This window comes from Phyllobates terribilis, unplaced genomic scaffold (genome assembly GCF_046119375.1).
Source record: "Phyllobates terribilis strain yellow unplaced genomic scaffold, ASM4611937v1 Scaffold_2__4_contigs__length_985480577, whole genome shotgun sequence".
Classification (NCBI taxonomy): domain Eukaryota; kingdom Metazoa; phylum Chordata; class Amphibia; order Anura; family Dendrobatidae; genus Phyllobates; species Phyllobates terribilis.
This window is the reverse complement of record NW_027362762.1, coordinates 370,684,840-370,704,483: the sequence shown is the minus strand read 5'-3', so window position 1 is coordinate 370,704,483 and position 19,644 is coordinate 370,684,840. Positions and strand designations below refer to the sequence as shown.

At 46.2% G+C, this 19,644-nt stretch overlaps 1 protein-coding gene across 15 annotated transcripts in view; it reads right to left on the bottom strand.

Annotated features, from left to right (window-relative positions):
* DMD (dystrophin) overlaps positions 1-19,644 on the bottom strand; it is a 3,940,859-nt gene that overhangs the window by 49,125 nt on the left and 3,872,090 nt on the right. For all 15 annotated transcript variants that reach the window (XM_073664716.1, XM_073664719.1, XM_073664714.1 and 12 more), the window contains one exon: positions 7,740-7,805. In XM_073664716.1, the coding sequence (XP_073520817.1) occupies positions 7,740-7,805 (66 nt within the window). The remainder of the gene's footprint in view (positions 1-7,739; positions 7,806-19,644) is intronic.

The window sequence follows — 19,644 nt, the reverse complement described above, 5'->3', positions numbered from 1 at the left end:
TCTTGTTCTTAATAATTCTGGGGCAGCTAAAGAATACAAGAGATCAAAATGCTTGGTGAGAAATGCTGAACACTAGACTGGTTTACCAAAGATGGTGACTAGAGAAGTAATCTGGCAAACTACTTTTTTTTTTTTTTTTAAATCTACAAGCTTACAGTATTCTTATTTTAGACATTTATCCAGTGGACTTGTAATAAATGTCTAATAGAAAGGGGTTCTACCTCGGGAACCTTGAGATTCAGAATGAATTCCCATCCCTCTTCTTGTGGCCACCTTAAATGAGGAAGTTTATGAGCAAGCAAACTTCTCGCTATTCACTTCTGTGGGAGTTGCCAAACAAGCTATGGACCCTCATTCTAAACATAGATGTGGGTCTCAAAGGTGGAACACACCTGTCACACATTTACAGTATATCTTGTTACATAAATGAGATAAAGAACTCGTTTCTTTAGGCATGGAAGGGAGGGGGCGAGATCTTTTGAGGGCCAGGAGTTAGGTAACTGTATGACAATAGGGTGTCACCTTTAAGCAGCAGGACAAGACCTGCAAGATCTCACAAGATAGGGAAGATCAACTGTAGTCAACAAGTGCTTAAATGTACTGATGCTACAGAGGCCCAAGAAATGGGTCAAGTCAGTATTATCCACACCCAGTATATCATATTGTCTGATGAGACTTTGGAGCTGAATTAGGTCACAAGTTATATAGACATTGAAGTGAGAAAACCAGATGCGCCATGAAGAGCCACTCAGACCAGCTAGACGTATTGAGAAAAGATTCAGAGAACAGTGGTGTAGCTATTACAGTTGCAGAGGACATGACAATGATCGGGGGAGAAGGGAGCCTGCTCGGATCCCCAGGGCGTTACGGCCTCAAGATGCATATCCTCAGGACACATATACAGTCGAACATTAGGTGAAGTAGAAGCCATTGAATCCCTGCCTCGCCACTTACTTTGGCAAGTTACAAACTGTTTTAGGCTTGTGGCATACTAGAAGTTGTGTCTGTGTGGCAAACGTCAGGTGGCAAGATAATATCACTGCTCTAAGCAGAAAGCCGTGGGAAGGAGAAGCAGAGCTGCATTGCTCATTGTGAGATCAGGGTTAGGCGCGTTTAATTTTTTTTTAATGGACACATATAGGCCATAGAATCTGGGACATAGCTATTACAGTGAAGGAAATAATTATTTGATCCCTTGCTGTTTTTGTAAGTTTGCTCACTGACAAAGACATGAACAGTCTATAATTTTAAGGGTAGGTAAATTTTAACATTGAGAGATAGAATATCCCCCAAAAAATCATTGTATAAATTAGATACATTTATTTGCATTTTGCAGTGACAAATAAGTATTTGATCCCTCTGGCAAACAACACTTAATACTTTTTGGCAAAACCCTTGTTGGCAAGCACAGCAGTCAGACGTTGTTTGTAGTTGATGATGAGGTTTGCGCACATGTGAGGAGGAATTTTGGTCCACTCCTCTTTACAGATCATCTCTAAATCATTAAGATTTTGAGGCTGTCGCTTGGCAACTCGGAGCTTCAACTCCCTCCATAAGTTTTCTATGGGATTAAGATCTGGAGACTGGCTTGGCCACTCCATGACCTTAATGTGCTTCTTTTTGAGCCACTCCTTTGTTGCCTTGGCTGTAGGTTTTGGGTCATTGTTTTGCTGGAAGACCCAGCCACGACCCATTTTTAATGTCCGGGTGGAGGGAAGGAGGTTGTCATTCAGGATTTTACGGTACATGGCTCCATCCATTCTCCCACTTATGCGGTGAAGTAGTCCTGTGCCCTTAGCAGAGAAACACCCCCAAAACATAATGTTTCCACCTCCAAGCTTGACAGTGGGGTCGGTGTTCTTTGGGTCATAGGCAGCATTTCTCTTCCTCCAAACACGGCGAGTTGAGTTAATGCCAAAGAGCTCAATTTTTGTCTCCTCTGACCACAGCACCTTCTCCCAATGACTCACAGAATCATCCAGGTGTTCATTGGAAAACTTCAGACAGGCCTGCATATCTGCCTTCTTGAGCAGGGGGATCTTGCGGGCACTGCAGGATTTTAAACCTTTAAGGCGTAATGTGTTACCAATGTTTTTTTGGTGACTGTGGTCCCAGTTGCTTTGAGATCATTAACAAGTTCCTTCCATGTAGTTTTAGGCTGATCTCTCACCTTCTTCATGATCAAGGATACCCCACGACGTGAGATTTTGCATGGTGCCCCAGATCGATGTCGATTGACAGTCATTTTGTATTTCTTCCATTTTCTTACTATTGCACCAACAGTTGTCTCCTTCTCACCCAGCGTCTTACTTATTGTTTTGTAGCCCATTCCAGCTTTGTGCAGGTCTATGATCTTGTCCCTGACATCCTTAGAAAGCTCTTTGGTCTTGCCCATGTTGTAGAGGTTACAGTCTGACTGATTAATTGAGTCTGTGGACAGGAGTCTTTTATACAGGTGACTATGTAAGACAGCTGTCTTTAATGCAGGTAACTAGTGGATTAGGAACGTCTAACTGGTCTGTAAGAGTCAGAACTCATAATGGTTTGTAGGAGGATCAAATACTTATTTCTCTCCGCAAAATGCAAAAAAATTATCTAATTTATACAATGTGATTTTCTTATTATTTTTTTTTTATATATTCTATTTCTCAATGTACAAAATTAACCTACCCTTAAAAAATTATAGCCTGTTCATGTCTTTGTCAGTGGGCAAACTTACAAAAACAGCAAGGGATCAAATACTTATTTCCCCCACTGTATGTAGAGATGCAAAAAGGGAATTACTATCGCATGGAGCCAGTCACTCAAGGGGCATTATTAATATATGGAGGAACATAAGGGGGCCATTATTCATATGCAGAGGCACAGAAAGCAGGGCTGTGGAGTCGGAGTCATGGAGTAGGTATAAAATGGACCAACTCCAACTCCTAAAATATATAATAAATTGGGTACAGTAGTTCAATGCAGTTTGTGGGGAATACTTTTTCATAAGAATTTGGGAAAGTTATGAAATGTCCTATAAATGTCTGTCCTATTCCTGATCTAAGGGTCTAGACTTTTAGCTGAGATGAATCTGTGCTACAGTAAATTTATCACTTAAGCATGAGCCATGTATGAGGGAGTCGGAGTCGTGGAGACGGAGGTTTGGCTTACCGACTCCACAGCCCTGACAGAAAGGGTAATTTGTATTTACTGAGGCACAGAAGGAGTTAATATATAGAGGCATGGAAGGGGTTATTATATGGGAGGTATACATAGCTTATTACTCTTATATGGAGGCACAGTGGTGGTGTTAGTATTCTATGGAGACAAACACAAAGAAGGAATTAACAATAATCTTTATATATATTATTCCTCTATCATGGCACAGAAGGGATTATTTGTATTTCATGGAGGCACAGAAGGTGTCATTACCGCTATATGGAGGCACAGCGGGGGCATTATTATATGGAGCCAAGCACAAAAGGCGAATTATATATGGAGGTACAGAACGGGTTATTGTTATTATATGGAGGCACAGAAGGGGTTAATATTACTATATGGAGGCACAGAAGAGGTTGGTATTATTAATTATATTATAAATCACCACTGCCAGTTTATTGGTTGATGTTAACCTTCGTTATGAATCAAGAACCAAGGATGTTAAAATGTATCGGCATTCTTCTTATTATATGGAGGCACAGAAGGGGTTATTACATGGAGGCACAAAAAGGGTTACTATTATAACATGGATGCACAGAAGGGGTTAATGTTGTTATTAGGCCACGTTCACACATTCAGTATTTGGTGAGTTTTTTACCTCAGTATGTGTAAGCCAAAACCTGAAGTGGAACAGTCAGAGGAAAAGTGTAATAGAAACACGTCACCACTTCTGTATTTATCACCCACTCCTGGTTTTAGATTACAAATACTGAGGTAAAAAACTCACCAAATACGGATAGTGTGAACGTGGCTTTATATGGAGGCACAAAGAGGACGACATTATTCCTACATGGAGGCATAACGGGGGCAGCTTAACTGTGGAATCTGATTAATAATCGGGGAGGGGCAGGGGAGGGAGGGAGAGCATTTATTGATAATTGTACAGCTTAAAAGCATCTTAAAGGGAAGAAATCATCAGGAAATTACCTATTGTTTAAATTAGATTTTTGTGTTAAACGTTTATTTTATTTATTTTTTTTAATTTCTGGCCATGTTTATTTTTCATCATATCACATTCTTTATTAAAAATAGAAATCTTGCAATTTTCACATTGACCCTTTTTTAGACTCCAACTTAATTGTGTTTCGGTAAAGTACATGTACATTAGCCAACATGTACAGACTCTGACCCTGTCTTTAGTATTGAAGAATCTAATGAGCATGGGCAAAGGCCGTTGTGAAGGGAGAGGAAGTCAGGGGAGCTGTGACATCACCTATTGTGAATGGTGGAGCCTGTGTTGTCAGCTGTGTACAGAGGTGTTATCAGTCATTATTATCCTGGGTATGATAACATGCAGCCTTGCTGACAACTTTCCCTGAAAGCACAGGAAGTCTAAAGGCCCCGTCACACATAACGAAATCGCTAGCGAGAGCGTTATTACGTCACGGTTTTGGGATCGCTGGAGAGTCGTTTCGTGATTGCTGGGGAGCTGTCAAACATGCAGAACTTCCCAACGATTTCGGCCGCCCCAGCGATCTAACCAACGATCTCGGTGGTCGTTGGGACGCTTTCACACAGCAGCTAGTTCAACGATGCACACCTTGATAGGGACTGTACTGTGTCACAAAGGCGTGTATAAAATTACTTTTCCGTGCCCCCTCATCTCCGATTGGTGGACACTACTGCGTTCTGATTGGGCGGCCTTGGTTTAAAAGAAGGCCACGTTGTAGCAATTCCGTCCCTTTGTTCCTGACTGTGTTCTGGTTTCAGATCGTAGTAGCGTTCTCCGGCTGTGACTCTGTATCCATTCATCTGGGCTTTGTTCCTGACAAGCATTCTGGTTTGTGGATTGTAGTAGTATTCTTCAGCTGTGACTCCACATCGATTTCTATTCTGTTGCCTTCTTTATGCACGGCGGAAAATGAGAACGCTGTAGAGACCACCAATCGGGGACGAGGGGCGCGGAAAAGTCCAATTTATGCACACCTACGTGTCTCCGTTCTGAATCGTTAACGAGGTCGTTGATAAGGTGTCAAATACAGCGATGCACACTGCCCAGCGGGAGCGCAACGACCCAGGAAAGGTCCAGGAAGCTTTGTAACGATCAGCGATCTCACAACAGGGGCCTGATCGTTGCTACCTGTCCGACATAACGAGATCGCTAGCAAGATTGCTATTGCGTCACAAAAACCGTGACGTATCAACGATGTCGCTAGCGATCTCGTTATGTGTGACGGGGCCTTAAGGCTATGTGCCCACGTAGCAGATTTGATGCAGAGCGTTTTTGCCTCTCTCTGGCAGAAAAAAAACGCATGCAGATTTACATGCGTTTTTTCTGCCAGAGAGAAGAGCTTTTACATGCGTTTTCGCATGCGTTTTTTCAAGCAGTTTTCCAAGCGATTTTAGCATCACTTGGAAAAGTGCTTGACAAGTTGGTCACACTATATAAATCCATGCAACCGGCATGGATTTATATAGTGTGACCAAGTAATAGTTAAAAAATAGAATAAGAATGGTAAAAAATAATAAAAAAAAAAAGAGATTATACTTACCTTCCGGTGTCATCTCTGCTGTGTCCGGTCTCTTGCATTGCTTGCGGTGGTGTGAAGGACCTGCGGTGACGTCATTGAGTCATGTGATGGGTCACATGACTCAGTGACGTCATGGCAGGTCCTTCACAACAGTGCGAACATTGCAAGAGACCGGATGGCGTGGACAAAACACCGGTAGGACATCGGAAGGTGAGTATAAACTTTATTTTTTATTTTAAATTCTTTTTTTTTACAGATTGTATGGTACCCAGGTCTGGATGAGAGTCTCCTGTCCTCCAGACTTGGGTACCATCCGCATATTAGAACGCGCCAATTACGCAAGTACAGATGCAGTCTTGCGGAATTGGCGCGTTCTAATGCAAGTCAATGGCGGAGATTACGCTGCGTTTCCGCAAAATTAATGGACATGCTGCGTATTTTTGAGCGCAGCATAAACGCTGCGGAAAAATACGCAGCATGGGCATTGAAAGTGCGGAATTGCATTGGAAAGCATAGGGGAAGGTCTCCCAAGCGTTTTACGCTGCGGAAATTCCGCAGCGTAAACGCTTGAAAAAAGCATCGTGGGCACACAGCCTAAGACTGTGTGTCCACTATGCGTTTTTAAGCGTTTCCGCAGCGGTAATTCAGCCGCAGAAACACTTAAAAAAACGCTTGGTAGAAGGTCTGCAATCTTCCCCAATGATAATCCGCATGTGCTGTTCACATGCTGCGGAAATTTCCCCTGCGAATTATCATTGCGGAAAAATCCACAGCACTACCAATTATTTTGCGGAATCGCGGCGTTTTCGCTGCCATTGACTTGCATTGAACCGCATGACACCCGCATCACTGCGTCTGCACATGCGGATATCATGCGGTTCAATGTGCGGATGGTACCCAGGTTTGGAGAAGAAGAGACTCTCCTCCGGACCCAGGTACCATAGTACCTGTAAAAAAAAAAAAAAGAATAAAATAAAAAATATACATCATATTTACCTTCTGATGGCCCCCGATGTCCTTAGCGATCCATCCTGGCTTGCCGGCAGCTTGCGATGGTCTAAAAGGACCTGCCATGAAGTAATTTAGTCATGTGATGGGTCACGCGACGGCGGTCGTGTGACCTGTCACATGACCGCTGACGTCATGGAAGGTCCTTTTACATTACCGGCACCCGCCACAGAGCCAGCAGCGATGCCGGGAGCAGAGCGGGGGCCATCAGAAGGAGAGTATAAGGTTATTTTTATTTTAATTCTTTTTTTCCTTATAGGTACCATGGTACCCGGGTCTGGAGGAGAATCTCCTCTTCTCCAGACCCGGGTACCATCCGCGCATTAAATCGCATAAGATACGCATGACTACATGTAGTCATGTGGATCTTATGCGATCCAATGCAAGTCAATGACGGCGATTTCGCAGCAAAATCGCACTAGAATTTCTCTTGCTGCGGGTTTTACCACAATGAGAATACGCAGTGGAAATTTCCGCATGATGTGCACAGCACATGCAGATTTGCATTGCAGTAAATGGCAGACCTATTACAAGCGATTTTAATGCGTTTTTGCAGCGAAAATACGCTGCAAAAACGCATTAAAATCGCTTTGTGCACATAGCCTTAAAAAAATAAAAACAAATTAACTCAAAACTATTTTCTGATGATGGCTTTGCTTTAGCGAAAAGTCAGACGGCCGCGTAACTCTGACAAGGATCGCAACGCAATGCTCAAACTGGTTGACGACTATTCCGATCTGGCCGACGGGTATGACATGTATTTCTATGCAGCTGTCACACTCAGATCGGAATAGTCGTCAACCAGTTTGAGCATTGCGTTGCGATCCTCGTCCGAGTTATACGGCCGTTTGACTCTGGCCTTAAGCGGTTGCCCGATTCATCAAGCAGTAGTTGATCTTACTGCTGAAAAAAATAAAAAAAAAAATCAGACAATTAAATTCTAAACCCCCTTCATGCCCTATCTACCATGACATCATCCTACAAATACTTCTGTTTCAACAACAATTGGTTTCAAATACATTCACTTATTTTGTGTTATCACTATGCAAATATACATACATGCTTTCATTGGGTGAAATGCTATCATTTAGGTAGGATCCATTGCTGTTTTCCATTTCAGCTAGCCTGTGGAAACAGAAGAGGAGAAAATGGTTAATAATGGCAACTGTGCAGCTGTTGAGTGTACATCAATTGGTAGCAAAATGACAATGTATGATCATGGTATAAAAACTAAAACAGATTAGGTCTCTTCTCAATGCTTGGCTTTTCCAGTTTTTGACCTTGACTTTGTCCTACACATGTCCTATGTTTTTATAGTAACTAACAATAGGCAGCTGACCCCAATAAGCAGTAGTATGATGCACAATATTGTGTTTTTCAATGCTCACACTGCTTTTCAGGTTCATTGAAAATACATTACATTATCTATTTAATCACCACTAGGTACTGGCAGAAGAATAAATAACTAGAACTTCTTGAATACGTTACAGGCCAGGGATAGGTTACAATTAATAATACACTATAAGCAACGCGTTGGAATGTCTAATATTGCACTTTCATCTATTGCGATCATTCTGGTTCCTTTCCAATTAAACTTCCTGTTGTCGATATGGTTATAGGCAAAATCTGGACTTTCCCTATTTATAGTATAAACCCTCTATGACTTATGACGTATCTATAAGACATAAGTCGCCTCCCACTCTTTGATGTGGGCTCCGGTGAGGAGCCCGCATAGTTTCAGGCACATGACAGTGTAGCGCCCCGAGGGTTCGGCCGCTACAGGGGTATTGCACCTCTGCCAGAGGTGTGGTATTCCACTCCCAGGTAAGGATGGAGTATGGACCAGGGCTCAGTTAGCTGCATACAGCACACACACCCCATTTCCGAGGGACAGTTCAACGGTGCTCCCATTAGACAGAAATGCAGGCACGACCGACCATGTCCCTGTCTGGAGTGGGGAGGGGGGCGGAACACCCAGTGCTGTAGGGGCAGATAGGGGTTGGTTCCTGAGCGTAGGTAGGAGCCCATTGGTTGCTGGTCACCTGGGCTCATGGTCAGAGGGAGGTATAAAAGGTGGGCACCATCTTAGATCTAGGTTCAGTCTGTTCAGTCAGTCAAAGGAGAAGACAGGGAGTAGAGGCTCTGTAGGAGCTCTACTCCAGGAGGGCCTAGTGAGAGGCCGAGGAGGAGGTGAAGGGGAGCTGTGGTGCCACCTGAGCCCAGCTCCACGAGAAGGGAGGATAAGAAGGAACGGGAAAGACGGAGGAGAGACAGAGAAACAGAAGGGCTCAGGAACAAGAAGGTGGAAGGGACCCTAAGAACCCACGAGAATCCAGGGTGAAGGGTCAGGCAGATTTAGGGTACCGGATCCCAAGTTGGTGGAGGAGAAACTACCCTCAGCCAAGGACCAGACGTCGTGATCATTTATTGGTGCGACACCTCATCAAACCAGCTAGGAAGGCACCATATAGGACAGCGGAGGATGGGGCCCACGTTTAACCGCACAAGTCCGCGGCAGCTGGACAAAAGTGGGTCACTGGTGAGGCAGGCCAGAGAAAGGACAAAAGGGGGTCCTGAGCCATACTCCTGAACTGCCTGGGAGTTGACCGAGCCCCACACCTGGTGGACGCAGCACGGCTCGGGCGGTCACTACCTGTACAGAAGTGACCTGGAGTACCTGAACCGTGAGTAAAAGACATTGGACTGCAGTACGTTGTCTGTGTGCTCTTTCGCTCCTCCAGCACTACCGGTACTGGGACTCTCATCACCATCACTCCCACCATCCACCACACTGCCCTGGGGCCGCACTCTTCCCGTGGGGAGTCACACCATCCCAGCTGCACATATCATCGGCCCCAGCGGTCTGCCCTGCAGCGGCGGTTCCTAATAACCGCAATCCACGGGTGGCGTAGTCGGACATTATCTGAAACATCTGAAAGGCTGCCACTGGTCTGACCACCCTGAGCCACGGGACCGGGTCGCCACTACTACCCCCATCTTCTCCCTATCGCCTGGTTCCGAGTGCCCCACGGCCCAGGGGGCGAGTCAGCTTTGGCGTAGTCGGCAGGATCTTTACCAACCCGCCACAAACGGGTATTGCGTGCCTGAAGAAGATTGTACATGTACCTTGAAAAGAAGTCTCCCGCCATTTCCAGAAGTTTCCCGCCGTCCGGAGTCGTTTTCCGTCATCCGGAGCCGATTCCCGCCATCAGACGCCATCTTGGGTCGTTTCCCGCCATCGGACGCCATCTTGGGTCGTTTCCCGCCATCCGCAGCCGCTTCCCGCCATCGGACGCCATCTTCGGGACGCCGCGCGGGAAGAAGAGGGGCGTGGACGCCGAAAGCGCGCGAGATCCGAAGCTCCGCACCACGCACTGACGCTGCGTAAGGTCCTGGAAGGGAGAGGGAGCGACGCTGACGTCACAGGAGCGCGACGCAAGGTCCTCAACCCCGACGATCAACTGCGGAGCCGCGGCCTACGGAGGAAGATCAACGCAAGGTAGGCCACGGTCCACCAGGGGGGAGGAGGACACCAGGAACGGAGAGCAAGATGGCAGACCGGCAGCAGACTAAGCTGCCCAGCATCGGCAGTGCCCCAGCCGTCGCGGGCCCCAACCAGCGCCAGGAGAAGACGCATGATGCAGGAGTGGTCGCGGGAGCAGGTAAGAGGAGTCTCCCTGTCCCGGACGCTGCCAGCGTCAGCCTGCTCCCGGGCCCCCTGGTGGAGCCGCCAATCCCGGGCGCTGCAGACACCGACCTGCTCCAGACCCCGCAACAAGCCCTGCAGCCGAGCCCTCCAGCCCTGGGCACCGCCACCACCAGCCCACGCCCAGGCCCAAAGTCGCACCCTCTGATCCCGGGCGTCATCAACGGCGGCCCTCTCCAGGCCCGGTCGCAAGGCCTGAACTCCCCAGGCGCAAAAGGACTGCACGCCCTCCACGTCAACCGGCTAACCGAGGAAGAGCTGCAGTACCACCAGTACGAGGAAAGCCAAGAGAACCCGGACGGGTCTGAAGATTACGAGGAAGGAGCATCAGGAGGACACCGTTACCAGTAAACGGTAAAATGGAACTGTACATAGTTACCTGTCAGGGTACAAGAACTGTTGTGAAACTGTTGACTGTGTGAACGTTACTTGTGTGCCCCTAATCCCTAACCAGGCTGAGGACTGTGAGCAGCCATCCCCCCTTTTCAACCGGCCGAGGACTGGGAACGGCCAATCCCTTGTATATAGTTGCGCTTCCTAAAGCGCCCCCTACTGGTTTTATATCAAAACCGCAACGTCTACCTCAAGACAAGTTTACTGGACTGTTGCACCTTTAAGAAGAAAGAACATCTGGTCGCAAGTTGCACCGCGGCCAGGATACAAGAATATGCCGTATTTGAAAATGTTTTACATGAGAAAGTTTTATATGCTGCTAGGTGATAATGCAAATGTTTTATATGATGTTTTATATGATAAAAGAGTTCCGGTAGTATTAACAATGACAAAGAAAAGTGTTTCCCATAAAGGGAATTGAACAATGTCGTCCATTTCTGATGTAAAAAGTTATTGAAAAAGTTTTGCATGTCCTGTAATTAACTGTTTTTGCTCTTTTCCAGCCCGAGGACGTGCTGTGGTTTACCAGGGGAAAATGTAGCGCCCCGAGGGTTCCTGTTGTCTATATGGTTATAGGCAAAATCTGGACTTTCCCTATTTATAGTATAAACCCTCTATGACCTATGACGTATCTATAAGACATAAGTCGCCTCCCACTCTTTGATGTGGGCTCCGGTGAGGAGCCCGCATAGTTTCAGGCACATGACAGTGTAGTGCCCCGAGGGTTCGGCCGCTACAGGGGTATTGCACCTCTGCCAGAGGTGTGGTATTCCACTCCCAGGTAAGGATGGAGTGTGGACCAGGGCTCAGTTAGCTGCATACATACACACTCACCCCATTTCCGAGGGACAGTTCAACGGTGCTCCCATTAGACAGAAATGCAGGCACGACCGACCATGTCCCTGTCTGGAGTGGGGAGGGGGGCGGAACACCCAGTGCTGTAGGGGCAGATAGGGGTTGGTTCCTGAGCGTAGGTAGGAGCCCATTGGTTGCTGGTCACCTGGGCTCATGGTCAGAGGGAGGTATAAAAGGTGGGCACCATCTTAGATCTAGGTTCAGTCTGTTCAGTCAGTCAGAGGAGAAGACAGGGAGTAGAGGCTCTGTAGGAGCTCTACTCCAGGAGGGCCTAGTGAGAGGCCGAGGAGGAGGTGAAGGGGAGCTGTGGTGCCACCTGAGCCCAGCTCCACGAGAAGGGAGGATAAGAAGGAACGGGAAAGACGGAGGAGAGACAGAGAAACAGAAGGGCTCAGGAACAAGAAGGTGGAAGGGACCCTAAGAACCCACGAGAATCCAGGGTGAAGGGTCAGGCAGATTTAGGGTACCGGATCCCAAGTTGGTGGAGGAGAAACTACCCTCAGCCAAGGACCGGACGTCGTGATCATTTATTGGTGCGACACCTCATCAAACCTGCTAGGAAGGCACCATATAGGACAGCGGAGGACGGGGCCCACGTTTAACCGCACAAGTCCGCGGCAGCTGGACAAAAGTGGGTCACTGGTGAGGCAGGCCAGAGAAAGGACAAAAGGGGGTCCTGAGCCATACTCCTGAACTGCCTGGGAGTTGACCGAGCCCCACACCTGGTGGATGCAGCACGGCTCGGGCGGTCACTACCTGTACAGAAGTGACCTGGAGTACCTGAACTGTGAGTAAAAGACATTGGACTGCAGTACGTTGTCTGTGTGCTCTTTCGCTCCTCCAGCACTACCGGTACTGGGACTCTCATCACCATCACTCCCACCATCCACCACACTGCCCTGGGGCCGCACTCTTCCCCTGGGGAGTCACACTATCCCAGCTGCACATATCATCGGCCCCAGCGGTCTGCCCTGCAGCGGCGGTTCCTAATAACCGCAATCCACGGGTGGCGTAGTCGGACATTATCTGAAACATCTGAAAGGCTGCCACTGGTCTGACCACCCTGAGCCATGGGACCGGGTCGCCACTACTACCCCCATCGTCTCCCTATCGCCCGGTTCCGAGTGCCCCACGGCCCAGGGGGCGAGTCAACAGCTGATTTGATCAGCAGTCATGTGCCCCTAACAGCCGCGGGTGGAATCGCAATCCACCCGCGGCTGTTAACATGTTAAATGCCGCTATCACACTCTGACAGCGGCATTTAACATGGCCACACCAGAAGCGTGTCACGTGATCGCGGGCGCCCCTGTCACGTGATCGCGGGCGCCGATTGATTGGCATGACAGCCCGGGGTCTGCAGGAGAACCCTGTGGTTGTCATAGCCAATTTGCTATGAAGCCCTGCTATATGTAGCACAAGCGATCAGATAATCGCAGCTTCAAGTCTCCTATAGAGACTATTGAATACAAGTAAAAAAAATGTTTTTAAAAATATTTAAAAAATTAAAAAAAATTTTAAAAAAAAGTTCAAATTACCCCTTTTGCCACATTCGAAATAAAAAAATACACATATTTGGTATCGCCGCGTTCAGAAAAGCTCGATCAATGAAAATATAAAAAGAATTATGCAGATCGGTAAACGGCGTACCGAGAAATAATATCAAAAAGCCAGAATGATTTTTTGGTCGCTGCAACATTGCAATGAAATGCAATAACAGGCGATCAAAACATCGTATCTACCCCAAAATGGTATCAATAAAAGTCAGCTCTACACACAAAAAATAAACCTTCACCCAGCCCCAGATCCTGAAAAATGAAGACGTTATGGGTGTCGGAAAAATGGCGCCTTTTTTTTGGGGGGGGGGGGGGGGATTTTTTTTCACCACTTAAAATAAAAAAGAACCTATACATTTTTGGAATCCCGTTTTCCAGTACACTATATGGTAAAGGTGTCATTCAAAAGTACAACTCAGCCCACAAAAATTTCCACAATCAGAGCGAACCGAGCGAACAAACAGAGCGAACAAACAGAGCGAACAAACAGAGCGAACAAACAGAGCGAACAAACAGAGCGAACAAACAGAGCGAACAAACAAAGCGAACAAACAAAGCGAACCGAGCGAACAAACAGAGCGAACCGAGCGAACAAACAGAGCGAACCGAGCGAACAAACAGAGCGAACCGAGCGAACAAACAGAGCGAACCGAGCGAACAAACAGAGCGAACCGAGTGAACGTTGCTCTATTCAGATGGAGAACATAGAACACCCGTTCTTTGGGTTGGGCCCCAGTGATAGGACCTCCAGCGATCAGACACATATCCCCTATAATGTTGTAATTGTAGGACAACTCCATTAAGGTAGCCATTACCATTTAAATTTAGAAAACAGACTTAGTTCCAGGTTTGAGCTTTCATTCCTTAGCTGGTATGAAGAATGGTTACAACCAGCACATTTCAGTAGAAACTATGTATTGCTGATTGTAGGGGGGGGGTCTCATCGTACAACCTGTGATCAGTTTAGTTTTGACCTAATTAAGAGTCTTTAATAAGAAGTAGTAATGGAAAACTTTACTGTCAAAGCTTATCTCCCCATATATCAGGAGTGCATTTTTTTTCGACATGACTGGGCATCATGTGTTTACTGAAAGGTCAAGTTCACGCCAAACAGCAGAATCTTTATATTCTGTTTTATAATTCAGTTCTTGTCATAAGAACAGTGACAATGAATTACAATAACATCTTTACAACATAACAGAAAAGGGACAAACTACCGTATTTTTCAGACTATAAGACGCACTTTTTTGCTCCAAAATTTTGGAGGAAAGTGGGGGGTGGGTCTTATAGTCCGAATGTATATGATATAGTGGCTGTGGGTGGTGGGGGTGGTGGGGGAGCAGCAGGCACAGGAGGAAGGAGCCGCCTGAAGCAGCCTACACTGTGTCCGCTACTAAAGAAAATGAATATTCACTGCTCCCCACGCCCATGGGCGTGGACAGCAGTGAATATTCATTTTCCTTAAGAGCGAACACACTGTATCTGCAGCACAGCTCCTGCAGCGGCCGGTGGTCAGTGTGCCCGCTATTAAAGTCCATCAATATTCACTACAACCCACTCCCATGGGTTGTAGTGAATATTCATGCACTTTAATAGCGGGCACACAGATCGCCGGTGGCTGCAGGAGCCGCGCCGCGGTACAGTGTGAGCGCTATTGAATGGTCACTGCTCCCCACGCACACAGTCCCGGCATGGGGAGCAGTGACTCTTCCGGCACAGCATCTCACAGTGTGAAGGCGCATGGCGGTGACGCCATACACAGCTCACACTGAGATGCTGTGCTGGCAGCAGAGCAGGACGCAGAGCTGGAACACAGGGAAGAAAGGTGAGTAGACGGGTTTATTTTTTTTTGTGCAGCATGGGATGGGGGTGCCAAGCACACCAGGAAGAGGGATCAGGGGTGCAAAGCACACCAGGAAGAGGGGTCAGGGGTGCAAAGCACACCAGGAAGAGGGATCAGGGGTGCAAAGCACACCAGGAAGAGGGATCAGGGGTGCAAAGCACACCAGGAAGAGGGATCAGGGGTGCAAAGCACACCAGGAAGAGGGATCAGGGGTGCAAAGCACACCAGGAAGAGGGATCAGGGGTGCCATGCACACCAGGAAGAGGGATCAGGGGTGCAAAGCACACCAGGAAGAGGGATCAGGGGTGCAAAGCACACCAGGAAGAGGGATCAGGGGTGCAAAGCACACCAGGAAGAGGGATCAGGGGTGCAAAGCACACCAGGAAGAGGGATCAGGGGTGCAAAGCACACCAGGAAGAGGGATCAGGGGTGCAAAGCACACCAGGAAGAGGGATCAGGGGTGCAAAGCACACCAGGAAGAGGGATCAGGGGTGCAAAGCACACCAGGAAGAGGGATCAGGGGTGCAAAGCACACCAGGAAGAGGGATCAGGGGTGCCATGCACACCAGGAAGAGGGATCAGGGGTGCCATGCACACCAGGAAGAGGGATCAGGGGTGCCATGCACACCAGGAAGAGGGATCAGGGGTGCCATGCACACCAGGATAGGGATCAGGGGTGCCATGCACACCAGGATAGGGATCAGGGCTGCCATGCACACCAGGATAGGGATCAGGGCTGCCATGCACACCAGGATAGGGATCAGGGCTGCCATGCACACCAGGATGGGAGATTGGGCTGCCATGCACACCAGGATGGGAGATTGGGCTGCCATGCACACCAGGATGGGAGATTGGGCTGCCATGCACACCAGGATGGGAGATTGGGCTGCCATGCACACCAGGATGGGAGATTGGGGTGCCATGCACACCAGGATGGGGGATTGGGGTGCCATGCACACCAGGATGGGGATGGTGGTGCCATGCATACCAGGATGGGGATGGGAGCCACGTATAACAAGAAGGAGGGGCCATATATACCAGGATGGAGGATATTAACAGAATTGGGGGACATTACTCCTATACCAGTGTCAGCAGCAGACCCCCTCCCCCATAACAGTGCATCACGACCACATTTTTAGCTTAAATTATTTTTTTATATTTTCCTCCTCTAAAACCTAGGTGCGTCTTATAGTCCGAAAAATAGGGTAATAAGCTTACATGCAACAGGCACAAAATCAGTAGATAGTAAGATAAAACAAGGCAAAAAGGCATTGCAAAGCCTGAAAAAAAGGGCCACATTAGATCAAACATTAAATTCAGTATTCTAAATGTTACTGTAATAAAGGTTAATACCCGTATGCATGCATAGAGGTGAATGGAAAATATACAAATATTTTCATACAATGGGACTGTGTTTTTCTTGCAGAGAAAAACATTTACATATTCTTCATATACAAACCTACATTACAAATAAACGTTAAAAAACTATCCAGTGACCTGCTGGTAGAGTGCACAAATCCATACCTCCCTGTTATTATGTGATTACAATTAGCAATGAGCAGTAATTTGTGCTGTATGTGATTTTATACAGAAAATTCTGTTATACAGTAATTATCTTATGTTTAGCTCATAGCAACTAATCAGATTCCTGCTCATATTTCTAAGATGCCAATTCGGAATTGCCAGTAACTAGGACATTCATAGAAGTTGGTAGGGCTCAGAGCAAACATAAAAATGGGCCTCCATTATGGGAAGGCTTGCTTGAAAAAACTGTTCCATACATAGATAAGGGATTGGTTTTGCAGCACACACAGATTTCTGCTTGGTCCATTTGGATAAAAATGACAGCCAGAGAAAAGTATGCTACAAATCTGCAGTGTTTAGGTCTCTCTTGGGGTAGGATTATGTATACTGGGTTTACTGTTGAAAATTTCAGCAACTGTTGATACGCACAAATTTTCAAAATGAAACGCCTAAAATAATAATTAAAAAAACACAAGAAACCCAACTATATTCACCACCCATGGCTCTTCCATTGCAATACTTCCTTGGTTTTACCACCCTTGGCCCAACTATTGCAATGCACCCTTGGTCTCCTACCAGTCTTTGTAGACATGTGGCCGATACAGCCTGTGAATGGTTGCAGCAGTCACACGTCTACAAGATATCACATTGCTAAACATTAAAAAACAAAGACAGCGAGAACCATAGCAGCTGCGTCAAAGTCTAAAACAATTGTATTTTGCTGCGGAGTTTGAGTTCACCATTGAATTCACTTTGTGATTTCTGAATTCTTCATCAGATTCTCCATCCAAATTCCTTCGGAGCAGATTGACTTTTTGTATCTTCCTCATAAATACCTCACCCCATTTTCACCCACAAAACATGTTCTTTTGGAAACCTGCAAAATGTTTAGCCACTGAGTAGCAAAAGGGGGAGACTATGTTCCCTCGTTAGAAAAAAGAAGATCCAGCACCTTCAGTCCGGAATTTATTCATTTTTTTAAACATTTATTGAAAAACTTGATTTAAAAATTCATTCTAAAAAGCGCTATTTGTCAGGAGCATGCAACTGACGTGTTTTGAACACTGGGTTGCATTACTGCAAGAACCCAGTGCTTGAAACGCGTCAGTTGCATGCTCCTTACAAATAGTGCTTTTTAGAATGAATTTTTAAATCAAGTTTTTCAAAAAAATGTTTAAAAAAAATAAAAATTTTCCGGACTGAAGGTGCTGGATCCTGTTTTTTCTATTGGGATTTCTACCTTCATGATCCGTACACGGCCAGAAAAACCTTTATACAAGGACTGGTGAGCTGATACACTAACTTCATTTTGTACGTTCCCTCTTTCCAGGAGCAACACAGCAGCCACTTGAAGGAAACTATTTTCCTGGTGCACTGAATAATAAATCTCTTGAAATGCGCTCTGTCACTGGGAGATATGGAGATCTGCTGGGTCAATGGATGCACAAACAGTCTTCGAGAAGAACATACTGTACAGACCAAAAGTTTGGACACACTTTCTCATTTAAAAAATTTCTGTATTTTCTTGACTATGAAAATTGTACATTCACACTGAAGGCATCAAAACTATGAATTAACACATGTGGAATTATATACTTAACAAAAAAGTGTGAAACAACTGAAAATATGTCTTATATTCTAGGTTCTTCAAAGTAGCCACCTTTTGCTTTGATGACTGCTTTGCATACTCTTGGCATTCTCTTGATGAGCTTCAAGAGGTAGTCACCGGAAATGGTCTTCCAACAATCTTGAAAGAGTTCCCAGAGATGCTTAGCACTTGTTGGCCCTTTTGCCTTCACTCTGGGGTCCAGCTCACCCCAAACCATCTCGATTGGGTTCAGGTCTGGTGACTGTGGAGGCCAGGTCATCTGGCGTAGCACCCCATCACTCCCCTTCTTGGTCAAATAGCCATTACACAGCCTGGAGGTGTGTTTGGGGTCATTGTCCTGTTGAAAAATAAATAATGGTCCAACTAAACGCAAACCGGATGGAATAGCATGCCGCTGCAAGATGCTGTGGTAGCCATGTTGGTTCAGTATGCCTTCAATTTTGAATAAATCCCCAACAGTGTCACCAGCAAAGCACCCGCACGCCATCACACCTCCGCCTCCATGCTTCATGGTGGGAACCAGGCATGTAGAGTCCATCCGTTCACCTTTTCTGCGTCGCACAAAGACACGGTGGTTGGAACCAAAGATCTCAAATTTGGACTCATCAGACCAAAGCACAGATTTCCACTGGTCTAATGTCCATTCCTTGTGTTCTTTAGCCCTAACAAGTCTCTTCTGCTTGTTGCCTGTCCTTAGCAGTGGTTTCCTAGCAGCTATTTTACCATGAAGGCCTGCTGCACAAAGTCTCCTCTTTACAGTTGTTGAAGAAATGTGTCTGCTGCTAGAACTCTGTGTGGCATTGACCTGGTCTCTAATCTGAGCTGCTGTTAACCTGCGATTTCTGAGGCTGGTGACTCGGATAAACTTATCCTCAGAAGCAGAGGTGACTCTTGGTCTTCCTTTCCTGGGGCGGTCCTCATGTGAGTAAGTTTCTTTGTAGTGCTTGATGGTTTTTTCAACTGCACTTGGGGACACTTTCAAAGTTTTCCCAATTTTTCGCACTGACTGACCTTCATTTCTTAAAGTAATGATGGCCACTCGTTTTTCTTTACTTAGAATTTGTATTATGGCAAGAAAAAAGCAGCTAACAGTCTATTCAGTAGGACTATCAGCTGTGTATCCACCAGACTTCTGCACAACACAACTGATGGTCCCAACCCCATTTATAAGGCAAGAAATCCCACTTATTAAACCTGACAGGGCACACCTGTGAAGTGAAAACCATTTCCGGTGACTACCTCTTGAAGCTCATCAAGAGAATGCCAAGAGTGTGCAAAGCAGTCATGAAAGCAAAAGGTGGCTACTTTGAAGAACCTAGAATATAAGACATATTTTCCGTTGTTTCACACTTTTTTGTTAAGTATATAATTCCACATGTATTAATTCATAGTTTTGATGCCTTCAGTGTGAATGTACAATTTTCATAGTCAAGAAAATACAGAAAAATCTTTAAATGAGAAGGTGTGTTCAAACTTTTGGT